This window comes from Sceloporus undulatus, unplaced genomic scaffold (assembly GCF_019175285.1).
Source record: "Sceloporus undulatus isolate JIND9_A2432 ecotype Alabama unplaced genomic scaffold, SceUnd_v1.1 scaffold_12, whole genome shotgun sequence".
In the NCBI taxonomy this organism is placed as follows: Eukaryota; Metazoa; Chordata; class Lepidosauria; order Squamata; family Phrynosomatidae; genus Sceloporus; species Sceloporus undulatus.
Window position 1 is genome coordinate 6,113,138 of NW_024802934.1, and position 13,040 is coordinate 6,126,177.

General features: G+C 37.0%; 1 protein-coding gene across 1 annotated transcript in view; it reads right to left on the bottom strand.

Annotated features, from left to right (window-relative positions):
- Positions 1 to 287: 287 nt before the first annotated feature.
- Positions 288 to 13,040, bottom strand: part of LOC121917216 (CD166 antigen-like) — a 188,300-nt gene continuing 175,547 nt past the window's right edge. The window contains exons 16-17 of the mRNA XM_042442972.1: positions 5,352 to 5,468; positions 288 to 1,758 (exon numbers count right to left, since the gene is read on the bottom strand). Coding sequence (XP_042298906.1) covers positions 5,381 to 5,468 — 88 coding nt within the window. The 3' untranslated portion in view covers positions 288 to 1,758; positions 5,352 to 5,380. The remainder of the gene's footprint in view (positions 1,759 to 5,351; positions 5,469 to 13,040) is intronic.

The window sequence follows — 13,040 nt, forward strand, 5'->3', positions numbered from 1 at the left end:
TGTGTTCACATTTTATTTTGGAAAACAGGTGCTTAAAAATTTTAGATTTTTTTTTAAAAAAAAATTCTAAAAAAAGGGAAAAAGAGGAAAAAGAAAAAAAATCACAGTATTTACAAAGATATCATAAATGGCTTAGCCATGCAAAACAAAAGACTTTGGTTTTATCCCCCCTTTAACTTTGGTTTAAACATAGACCAAGATGATTATTTTGTTCCCTTGCCAAATAAAGCCTTAACCCATGTGGAGAGGACTTTTAACAGGGTTGTTCTGCCATATTTTATACAGTATTGAATTTATAGGACATGTCATTTATTTAATCCATGCCAATACACTACAGGAAGCTTTTATTTAAGACATCAGTCACTACTGCCCAGACATTTAACATTTTACAAATTTACAACAGTGTTTTTTCTCCCCTGGCAAAATACATTTCCTAACTTCCATCTCCATTTGCCTTCTACTTAACCTTCTCCTCAGGATCTTCCTGTTTTCCTGGCTCGTAAATCTGTAAACAGAAACCTGATGCTTATTCTAATAACATCTTCCTGCCGTTATCAAAATTATCTATTACATTCTCTCTGATGCTAATCTTCTGCTAAAAGAGAAAACATTGCTAAATACTGCTGTCTATTTGCCCTGATCTATCCAAACGTTTCTTTTTATGCTAACCTTCTAAAAAATTCTCAAGCATAAAACAGGTTTATAAAGTTACAATCTTGAATGTAACTAAAGATACATAAGATTTTATTTCATTGATACACTTTCATGTACTTTTTGATAAATTATGTACCAGTTAAAAACACTAAAATTATCTCAAGGTGCAATATTTGTAGTGTAGTTAACAAAAACGCACACACACAAAAATATATATTCTATTTTGTGGAAAAATGCAGCTTGATATGATCACTTTAAAAAAAAATACACAAACTTCCAATTCTGATTTTTTTGAAAGTAAAAAGAAAGATAATTTTTAAGGCAGTGGATAACAAAAATATTTCAGAACTAATTTTTAATTCCAGTCATTCACGCTATATATCATGGAATTGTAAGAACAATTAGTTTTCCAGAATGCTATCAATAAAAAGATTTTCCTGTCTAAAAAAGACTTATTAGTAGACATCTGCATACATAACAACATGAATCTCGCTTAATACCTGATTCTACTTCTGGCAATTATATACAGGTCCTTTATAGGTGATCAGGTTTACCATTATTTATGTACTACTTAGTTTGCCCCTTCCTTTTAACAGATGCATTCCTCCCCCTTTTAGTGGTGCTTGAAAAACATTTTCCAATAAGGCAATCTTATAAATTAAATACTTGCTGTGCAAAGTAGGAGCTTTACTGATAGCAATCAGAAATAGAAATGTATCTCTGGAAAGGGTACAGAAAAAAAATGGAAATTAAAACATTACACTATACATCAGATTACCAGCGACTCCCAGAACAAAGCCTTACAGTGTATAAAAATAGCTACGTAAAAAATTTACATAAAGGCAAACCAAAAGAAATCTTCAGTGCAGACATTTACAAAAAAAATATATATTCAAAACGGAACACAAACTTGTGACCTATCATCATGGCTGCTGCCAAAATTAGTTTTGCTGATATTTTTGTAAGCTTGAGATAACTGTAAATTCGGTTGAAAACTTGATAGAATGGTCTGCGTAAATACTTGAACCATGAATAGCCGTCAGGTCTTCATATATATCTTAAATACAATCCATGTTCATGCTTCAGTTGGTCTATCTTTATTCTCTGAAAATAAGGAACTAAGGGTCAGTTGAGATAATCTACCATTATGATAAATACAGTAAGGTGGAAATGTTAGTTTTTCCATGGAAGATTTCATGTCAATAAGCAAAGAATATGGCTTTAGGAATTGTCATTTGTGAGTTACTGTAACAACCTAATTTGTGGTGGTATATTCTGAAGATTTTAATTAGGAGTTTGTTGCTGTAAAGAGGGAAATGGGGTAGGGAAGGCAAAATATACTGCCCTTAAAAGTGAAAATATGGTGAGTGAATCCTGTTTGAAAATATGACAGTGAAGAGAAATACACTGCAGATAATATTTTGTAAGGAACTGATGATAATATCTGCCAAAATCATTAAACCTTTTGTTCTCTCCACTGTCCTTTACATGGACTATAGTAGATCCTTGTCAAATAGCCTATGACAAATTTATGAGATGGCATGCCTTACTGGATAATACAATATTTGGTAAATGAAAGGCAGTAGAAAAGGAAGGAGACTAGATTACAGATGGATTGATTCAGTCAAGAAAGCCTCGGCACTGAGTTTGCAAGACTTGAACAGGGCAGTTGATCTTGATGATCTTTCATTCATAGGATCACCATGACTCAAAGGCAATTTGATGGGAAGCAGCAATGAATGAGAAGCTACAGCAATATAAGCCCCCACCATATACCCTTCAAACGGAGCAAACAATGTACTGATAGTCTTTTTGGAAGGTTTTCTCTATCACACTGCAAAGCCTGTGTACCTAATATGTTTTAACCAAACTCTGGCTTGTCAGGTAAAAAAGATTTTTTGAGGGTTCTGGAGACATCAATAAAACTTCAAACTCTGCTCTGAACTGCTCTGCTTTTAGATGAATTAGAAGCTCTCTTTAGGCATTCATTTGAATTTGGGTTTTGCCCTTCAACATTCTCAAGTCCCTGGACATTTGTATATGTTAGACCTGTGTACAGTAAGTGTGAAGGCCTGAAGTAACCACATAAGGTAAAACTACCAAACTGCCATGAGTGGGAATCCAACCGACATTATCCTAGTTTTTACACATGAGAGTTTTGTAGGTACATTCAGTTCCAGTCCTTGCATGAAAATCTATCTTGCATTCAAGGTGCTTGGAGATGTTGTGGGAGGGGACATGGCTACGTTCTCACCTCATGTTTTAACCATATGCATGTTTGGGCAAACACTGCAGTCTTCATGGCCTCCAAGGGGGCATTCGAAATATAAGGTTAATTTGGTCTTCTCTCTCCTAATGGCTGACTTCTCAGTAATGCTGAAACAGCTATTGTCTTCTTTTGGAAATGATATTTTCATGTTTGAAATCTGATTTTAAAGTATTTGTATTTGGAACCCATTATTTATTTGTTTTTCTTAAATAGTTAATGTAGGGTTTTGAAAAATAAAGCAAAAGAACCCTCCTTTCTAGTGGCAAAAGAATCAACATGGCAGGATTAACCCAATGGAGATATTATTGCCCTAAAGCAGTATTCATTAGTTAATCTTTCCTGGCTAGACATTGGTAAAATTATCTTGGAAAAGGGTAATTCCAAAGAACAAATGTGAACTCCTCTACGCCAAAAAAAGAGGACAAACTGTAATCATTGCTCAAGATCCTACTGGAGTGTTATGTTCATGCAACACCTCCCCCTCCCCAATTTTGCTTCTGCATGATCACAGGAGCTTCACTATTTGTTGCTGCCAGGCTCTGCTCAGCTGCCTCTTCCTCCTCTTACCCACAGGTAGCTTGACTGCTCTCCATCTTCCATTCCCAAAGCTGACTCACTGGGAATGTGGGTGAAGTAGCTTCATAAGCAGAAATTTTGGAGCAAATAAGTCTGCTCTTGATGAAGCTGATTTCTTAACATTCTAGTATCCTATTTTATCTATATCATCCTACAAGGGAACTTGATTTCCTGATAATTTAGTCTCTGTGATATAAGGTAACACTTCCCAGTTTGGTTCCTAATGAAAAGCTTTACTTGATAAAAATGTAGATATCTGTCTCCAATACTCTCATATTCTCTGCATGCTTTTTAAACATCTTTACTGGATGAAGAAACTTGCAAACTCTGAAACCTAGCATGACATATAATGCACTGTCCTGATGGCTTAATAAAGGTACAGTGTGTTCGCGCCATACACAGGTGCACCATACATGGCTTCAAGCTTACGCTGAAGCTGCACAACAACTAAACAAATGATGGATGTGCCTGTGGCATGTGCACCACACCACAGCATGAGCACACATCCCATTGTTTACAATGGGGCGTGAGCATACGTAGACTTCTTCTTACATGGGGGGATCCAGAATGGATCTCCCCGTGTAAGGGAAGGGTTCACTGTGTTATCCGAATATGGACTTTTAACTAGGCCCTCAGTACCCATGAAATTTCCATCTGTGGATTTAAGCATTTGTGGATGTCAAGCCTGCATTGTCTCCAGTGGCAGCGCATGCATGTGGCTGTGCTGCCATTAGGGGACATTGGGGACTGTGCCTAATGATGACACATTCACATGCATGCACTGCCATTGGGGACAACAGAACATGAGCACCTGCAGATTTTGGTATCTGTGGAGCAGGGTTTCAGAATGGTTCCCCTGAAGATACCGAGGGCTGACTGTAGTTTAATATCTTGGTCATTGGAAAGGGACAAATTTGCCTAATTGAACTGAATTTTATCAAGGCAGGATACCAGGCTGGGAAGGAACCAAATAGGAGGTATACTTAAGCTTCATAATAGCTTGTGTTATTTACAATGCTGAGGCACTAATGCCTTTAAAAAATGCTAGTGAAGCTAGTCTTATGATGCGTAAAAATAAGGATTTTTCTATTAGTAATTGGGTCTCTCATAGCCATGCAGAAACTATTCCTCAAATACATTCTTCATATATAAAGAGAGAACCTAGATCTAAGGGCAGAGTGTAATCCTCTGCCCACACATTTCCATGCCTGTTTCCCCATGCAAGTGTGCATATATGAGAGAGGGTTATCCAAGGAAACATCCTCTAGCTCTTTGTGCCCCATCCAAACTCAGAAAAGGTCAATGCCACTGCTCACCAGTAGGGAGGGGAGGGAGCAAGGCAGCATGTAAAATAAAGAAGAACTGACTCATCTTGACTTAGAGAGGCAAGGCATTGATAGTGTGTTCACAGATGGAGTGCACCTTCTGTCCCTTCCCCTACAAGTTACACTGACCATCTTTTTTCTTCCTCCCATGCTCCAGGAAGGAACAACAGCAGGCCCTCCTAGTGCTTAACAACAGCCTCCCCTCATGTATTTGCATGCATTCATGCACACTTGGACATTGTACAAAGTGTTACGAAATAGAACCTTGTACACACTTACATGCTCAGATGTTATTAATAGGATTTTGGCAGTACTATAGTATTCGTAAAGCATAGTTCTGTTTCCAGTCACAGAAAAACACAACATACAATTGAAAAAAATGCAGAATGCATTCTAAGTAATAAGCAGATAAAATGTGGTTAACTTCTTATTCAGAGAACACTCTTCAAAGCATTACAGAGACCAAAATCCATTTCAATTTTATTCTGAGGACAGAAAGGTTACATTAGACAGTTGTTTACACATACCTTGAATGATGACTGACTTGTTCTCCCTCTCAAGCTTCAGATTTGTGATTGTTTTCTTCTAACTTTTTATTTTCTTCTATATTCCCAAGGTCTTTATCTACGTGTTTTGAGGCTGACCTAAAATGGAAACAAAAATACAGTGATATCTCATTGTGCTCTTGGCTTCTGTTGTAAACAACCATTTGAAGCAATATAAAGCTTTTTTCCCTTTCACAAAAAAGAATTTTTGCAGTTCAGCTACTATCATATGAAAATGCCACTTTGACCAATGAGAGACCTTACTACAGTGAACCCTACAATAATATCTATTCACATTCAGTGCAATTCAGTTTGACATATATCCTGCATTCATTTATACATTTACACATCATTGGGTTATGCCAGCTACAATGGTTTGTATTTCTTCACAAAAATTCATTAGCAAGATCTATGTACACTTGAAAGGGGTGTTAATGCTAACACCCAAAGTGCTATTAAGACACCTTCATTAATATGGCAGTTTCTTTTGTGCACAAAGGTAGCAATTGCCTTTATGCACTCTTTTCTTGTTCTGATAGAGGAGATATTAACTATGAGTGGCAACTTTTAGAAACAGGGGGAAAAAAACCCTAACGTTCAGTTCCCACCCTCCAGACAAAAGGAGGAGCACCCAAGACCCAAGATGCAAATGGTGCTTACTAATAGAGTCCAAAATCCTGCATGGGGAAATACAGTGTAGCATTCTGCCAATGAAATATTGTCTGTCTCCTCTCTCCCATCCTTCAGGACATATCTTCTTCCTTCAGACTCTCCCAACATAGCCATGAAGTGGCAGGAGAAAAGCAAGAAGCAGGTGGATATGTCACTATAATTGGATGTATAACAAAACAGGCATCTTCTAGAACTTCATGGGGATTTTCTTGACACCCTAAGGGATGATGATGTTGTATGTCAGCTATAGGGAGGTAGCTTGACTATCATATGGCAATGTCTGGGGGAAGGGCATAGGAGGAAGTTGAGACTCAAGGAGGTCATTGAACAAGGAAGGTGGTGAATCCCTTTCTCTGCAATAATCATAAACAAGGACATAAGCTGGTGTTATGTCAGTGTATGTCACTAACAGGATGCCAGCCACTGTTAAATTCCTGTCCACACTAGCACTTACTGGTAGTCTGCATGCATAAAACATATTTACTAGGGAGTAAGAAAAGTGAACTCAGCATGATATATTCCTGAGTAAATATGCACAGGATTCTGATAAGGAGTTCAGTACCACTACCATATTTCTGGGGCTTTAGTCAACTTCACCCTCTAATTCTACTCTCTCTGGTGATGGTCATTCTCCTGAAGATAAATCAGATGCTTCCAAAAAGGTAGATTTCATGCTGTTGTTTGGAGCTACTGTTGACATGGCCATGCTCTTCCTGCTGGAGCCAGAAAAGGAACTGGCAGAGTCTCCTTTCAGGTGTCAATGTGCCTGACAGCCACAACAATCTATGTCTAGTAGTCCTCTTGATGCTGCTCAAGAATATTAAACCCGAATGCTTGTTTTTATAGAGGGATAAATTCATGAATTGAATGAAGGCATCAAGTAGCTTTTCATAATACCACAGTAAAGTTTGCATTCTGTGGAGGGGAATCTTTTTCAGTCTTCTAAGGTTAAACCCTCATGTACTGCTGTGATAACATTACAAAAAGATTTAGGCTGCAATCCTATATATACTGACATGGAAGTATATCCTACTGAGCTCACTGGATCTTATTTCTGAGTAGACATAGACACGACTGTTTTGTTTTAAGGTATAAATTTGCAAATCCATGTAAGCAATATTAATGAAATCCTTACATCAAAGGAAGCTTAACAGATGTACACCTCTTCTGCTGAAAAAAAGAACTGTGATGGGTTTAATCTTTGGTCAGAATGGCTTGGGGATAATAGTACTCAGATGATGTTTAACTTTCCAAGTGCAGTGTACAGTGCAGAAAACTAGTGATGTAAAATATTTTACACAAATGCAAAGGGTTTCCAGGGCTTACTGGGATTTATTTTTTTTTCTGGAAATGGAAACTGCTGTAAACATTTGACATGATTAAAAAAAACCTACCCAGGCATTTCAACTAGAATGCACCAGGCAAGAGCATAATGTTTCTCTTCTTGTTATAATTTTTGCTACAAAAAGAGGGCTTCCTTTGTTCACTTTTGAACCAATTAAATTTCCTGTCAGTGCCCATCTTCCTTCACCACAAAACTTCTGCTATTGGGCAGTTTCTGCTTTCTCATGGCATGATGAAATGGAAGTATCATAGTCTATTGGCATGTAAGGTACATTTTGTATGTTCCATGGTGCTCTTACTAGAACACAAGTGAAAAAACAAAAATTCAGCAGATGCAAAAACAACAGAAATAAATGCAATCTGAACTTGGGAGGGGGGAGGCTCATTTCAGAAGACTCCGACAAAAGACTTTGAGCAGCAGTTCTGTTATCAAGTGTTTATTCTACAGCTTTCCCAGTTAAAGTCCCTTGTTAAAGTTCCCTTGCTAAAGTCTCCTCACCTTAGCTGGTACAGGTTCCTGATGTCCAGACATAATTTATAGACAAGCGAGGAGATTAGGACTTGCCTCTTGCTCCTGCTAGATTTTCATATTTGAAAATAATAACTTATTTAAAACAAACCATTAATGTAGTGACAGACCTTGCAAATGGAGCTCTGTTTAAATGCCTTAGATAATGTACTTATGAGGGGGCATAGTATATTGGAAATGCTGTCTTCCATGGCTGTAGATATAAGACTGGTATTTTTTTAAGTGACACTTCCTCATAACAGAAGCAGTATGTCCTACATTTGTAGGGATCCCTATTAGAACCCTGGCTCCCAGGGTAGGTGTAACAGACGTAGCCTCCTTAATTGAAGAGAATTGCTCTAGATATGCACAGGCATTCTAGGCTACGGAAATCTCAAAATGCTATGTTTCCACATATTCTGGACAAGCTCACACAGATGACTACCATGTTCTTGTTGCAGACAAGAACTAAAATAAGTCACGTGCACAAGGTCCTGCAAGGCTACTGATAGATCAATTTGAATTTTCCTCCCTGGCAACTTCTCAATCTCCACAGAAATACTTATGTTCTTTGGGATTTTCTTTTGTTTCTGTCTATCTGGGAAAAAAATTAAGATTAAGATGCTCAGATGCTCACGTAGGCATTACTTTCCCCCTGAGCTATAGCTTACTTTGTTGAGTTATTAGGATCTTGGTGAGTGGCCGCTAAATGTTTATGCTCATTGTATTTTAAAGCAATGCCTATTTCACAGTTTCTTTACCACTTGGTTGTTTAAATACTGAATTGGAAACTTGAGTTGATGTATTTCTCTTTATCTAGCATGGAAGTTTAGTTTTACAAATATGCTCATCTGCTTCAAACGAAGCTCTGGAAAAGGAGCCTAGCTTTCCTTACATATAAATGCCTGATTCTCACATAGACAGTTCCTAAGTCATTAACATTAAAAACATTATTCAATATAACATGGATAATACTGAATACCTCTGAGCCTATCTTGAGGATTATAATGAAATAACAGGATTACAGAATCTTGCAGCTTCTTTTACCTTTCAGATTTGAAAGTGCACATACATGTATTTGTAACAGCTAATACACTGAGTCAAAACATTCCTAATATCCACCAAAACATCCTGCTGCCAAAACTACTGACTTAAGGAGAGCAGTAGGAAACTACGTTTTGGATGCTTATCTATGCTTCAGGATATCTTTTGCAGGGAACATGAGGCAGAGGGTGCAATTTTATTTATCTCTTCAGAGGCTGGCCATTATGCGGATGTAACATTGGGCTAGAAAATGGTTGGGCAAAGTGTAGCCCTGGGGTCCCAAGGCTCTTGGGTTCTTGACCCCTTCGACTTCCCAAACTGACCTTTTTCTGTACAAAAAAGAAGGAAGGGATAAAAAAGAAGCAGACAAATAAAAATAAATGAATTGCATGGAGTGAAAGATATCACCTACACTAAATTGTGTTTGAATAGAACAGTAGTTCTATCTAATAATTCAATCAAATCTTACTGAGTCCTTTATTTAATTTTTTATTGTTAACATGTTTTTCTTTACAACCCATTTCTGGTTATCCATTAACTAACCTAATGAATTCTCTGGATTGAATTTATCTTACTATATCTTTCCTACTTAACGAAAATTCTCTCCAACCATTTCCGCTTGAATCTCAATCAACTTTTCTGGTTTGATTGAACACCAAGTCTTTTTTCTGTTTTAGCTGCATTTTGGTATATTATCTTATTCAGTGGGAAATGAATGTCTATTTCATTTATTCCATTTATCTATTCCAGAAGCATTCTGTTTACTCCAAGGATTATTCTGACATTATTCCTTTCATGGATTTCAGCCCCTTTCCTTTTCCTGCTCACTCAGAACTGCATATTAAATTATGACAGGAACCTTGGATTGCATTTGTTGGAAAACATGGAGCCATCAGGCCTCTCCAATTATTATTATTTGTGCCTCGCCAAATAAGAATTCTACCTCTTCAATGAAATTTTCCTTCATCTCTTCATTTCTAGCATTTCAGAGAGTGAAACTGAAAATTGTTCACAGCTAGAATCCTTATATTTGCTGTGTTCACAGTACCTTAGTAACTTTGCCTGACCCCTTTTCTTTGGATGCTTAACTGAATGCTCAACTGAACTTTTAACTTTCATTTGGGGGATTCTTATTCTTATGAGAGAATGCCCTCATTTTGCCACTTTTGAGCTACAACCTCGTAGCTAAACCCTGGGAGCCACAGCATTCTGTACTTATAATGAGATATTATATTGGATGATGCCTGTTTTTCTTCAAGTTATGTATTTGTTAACTTTCAGATAACCATGCTTATAATGAGATGTTATATTGCATAATGCCTGTTTTTCTTTCCAGTCATATATTTGTTACTTTTTAGATATCTGTTTTATTATTACACTATGGTCTCCCTAATTAGTTATCATTATATTGAGATTTTTGTCTCTGGAAGTTGAACTGATTGTAATTGTCATTGCTTTGTCATCCCCAATAACAAGCATGAAAATGTTAATATCATACCAAAGTATATTTTAAAGGAACAGTTTGGGCCAAGATATTGTTGTGAGGTTTCACGTTTTAAAATAAATAAATAGAGAAATTGAGTTGCATGCAAGAAATTGGGGGAATAAAACAAAAGTAGATACAATAGAGGAGATATTTCTACGATATTGCTTGTTAAAAGCATAGTTCTGCAAACCGTAAATATGCACAGAGGAATGGGTCTACGATCCATTCTTCATATCAGCACATTTCCCATAAACTGTGCAAACATTCATGGTTTTTCTGAAGTTCTAAAACAAAAAAAGGGATAACTGTGATAGAAATCAATGGACAAAAGGAAGAATTTTAAATTTTCTGCCCAATATACAGGCTGGAAGAGTAGAATTGAGTTAAAACACTTCTCCCCATACATCTACTGAGTGGTGGCACCATGCTGTCTCAAGGAGATCATTACAGAGACACCGTGATTGACTGAAAAAGAACAAAGGGCAATATTGTGAAAAGTTAATTGCAGTAAGAAGCACTATGTCCAAGCCTTTTTATGGGACCCAAAAATGAATTCATATTGCTAACAGATAGTCTAATCTAAATGTATTACTAAGATTGAATGATCCAGAATAAAGCAATCTGTTAGGTAGAAAAATGTGTCACCTAACACAGATAAGCAGAACCCCAAGGAGATTAATGCATTGTGTCATGAAAGTTTGAGAAGTTAGTTCCTGGTGAGATGATAGTGCCACAGAACTTTTTATTTTTGTTTGTATGTTTACTATCTGTGACTGTAATCCCTTTAACTATTCCAGGTATCAATAAGTTCAAAGATAGATTACTTCTGTTTCATGTACTTCACTATGTAACCCTTCATTAAAGTATATGTAGGGTTCTTCTGGTTTTCTTGCTATATAAAAATTATATTTATAAAGCTTTTTCCCACCAATAACTGGTCTTGTGGTAGGAAAATATAACTAGACAAGATATGGCGTTGAACCTAGAGCCTTCTACACTTTGCAGGTGGCATGTCTGCAAGGGCTCTTTTGTTCATTTCATTGGGAGGAAAGTATTTTGGAAATGCTTCAGGAGATACCGCATGTTATTATTATGCCTGTAGTTGCTTCTTTTATTATTTCTTTTGTAATTGTTTATTTTGCCTGGGAAGGGGATTAGTAGCAGCAGTAGCAGTAACACCAGAAAATCTCTAGCTGGTTGCTGCCAGATATCATCTATCATTTATAATTTCACAACTCCCAGAGTACCTGATGTAGCTCCCTCAAAGGGAACTCTTGGAAAAGAACATGACAATTGTTTGTGAGTAGCTGCGCAGAAGGTCTTCTCCGTTGCCTTTACCATAGCTATTCTCCCTATCAGCCAGAAGAAAACTTCTGTTGCAAAGGTAAGCATGCATCATTAGCACACTTAGCATATTTCCCCTCACTTATGGATTTCCTCAGCCTGCCAAATTGCCATGTGTTCAGGTTCCCAAGTTAAACGTTTGTTTATTTTCAGAGAAAGGTAGTTTCAGTTATTACTGTCCCAGAGCTACAGCTTGTGTAAACATCCAACATTAATAATAGCATCATCCATGCAAGTATTGCTTTTTCAGGGTGGTATCTTTCATTTAACATAACATTTCAGTGGCTAATGTTTTCATTTTTATCCTTCCAGAAGGCTGAAATGAGCTAATCCTTTTCTCTGTCCTATCCATTTGAAATGCTTAATATATTTCCTTGGAAGTATGGTCCAGTGCTTTGAATGGGCCGCTCTGAGAGCCATTAGGGCTGAAGGGCGGGGTATAAATAATGTAAGCCCTGGTGGTGCAGTGGTTAAATGCCTGTACTGCAGCCATTCACTCAAAACCACAAGGTTGCGAGTCCAAGACCAGCAAAAGGGCCCAAGCTCGACTCAGGCTTGCATCCTTCCGAGGTTGCTAAAATGAGTACCCAGACTGTTGGGGGCAAATTAGCTTACTTGCTAATTAGCTTACTTGCTGTTCACCGCTATGATCTTTGGAAAAGCGGTATATAAATAAAACAAATTATTAATTAATTTATTAAATAATAATAATTTCTTTTCTCAAGCAAATATGCTTATGAGGTCCACAGATAAACATTTTGGAATAGATGGCATGGTCGAACATCAAAAATAAGCTCAACTCAACAATTTCAACAAAAAAGAGAAAGAAAAACTTAATTTTTTTTTTTAAAAGTGGGTCAAGGAACAAGGTGATCCACATTACATGGGAACAATGTTGCAGCTAATCACATCTAAGGTCTGGTTAGAGTTTAGATAGGCAGTGGCTTGGGAACTCCTATTTGCATGAACTCCAGAGAAGAAAGACCAGATATAAAGGTAATAAAGAAATAAATAACTGCACTGGAAAACAAATGAGCATTATACTTGATGAACAAATATATGGCACATATAAGCTGAAGTTACCAGCTTCTCCAAATTAATTAGAACTGTGGCAGAGAGAGACTCTAATTGAGGTCATATTTCTCTGAGAAATCAGCAATTGGGTGCTAAGAATGCAAAATTAGAAGTTCTGAGAATTTTTTTCATAAAAATAGCTGCAGTTCCAGTTTTCAGCCATGCTGGAGGTTTCCTCTTCTTCTTCTTCTTCTTCTTC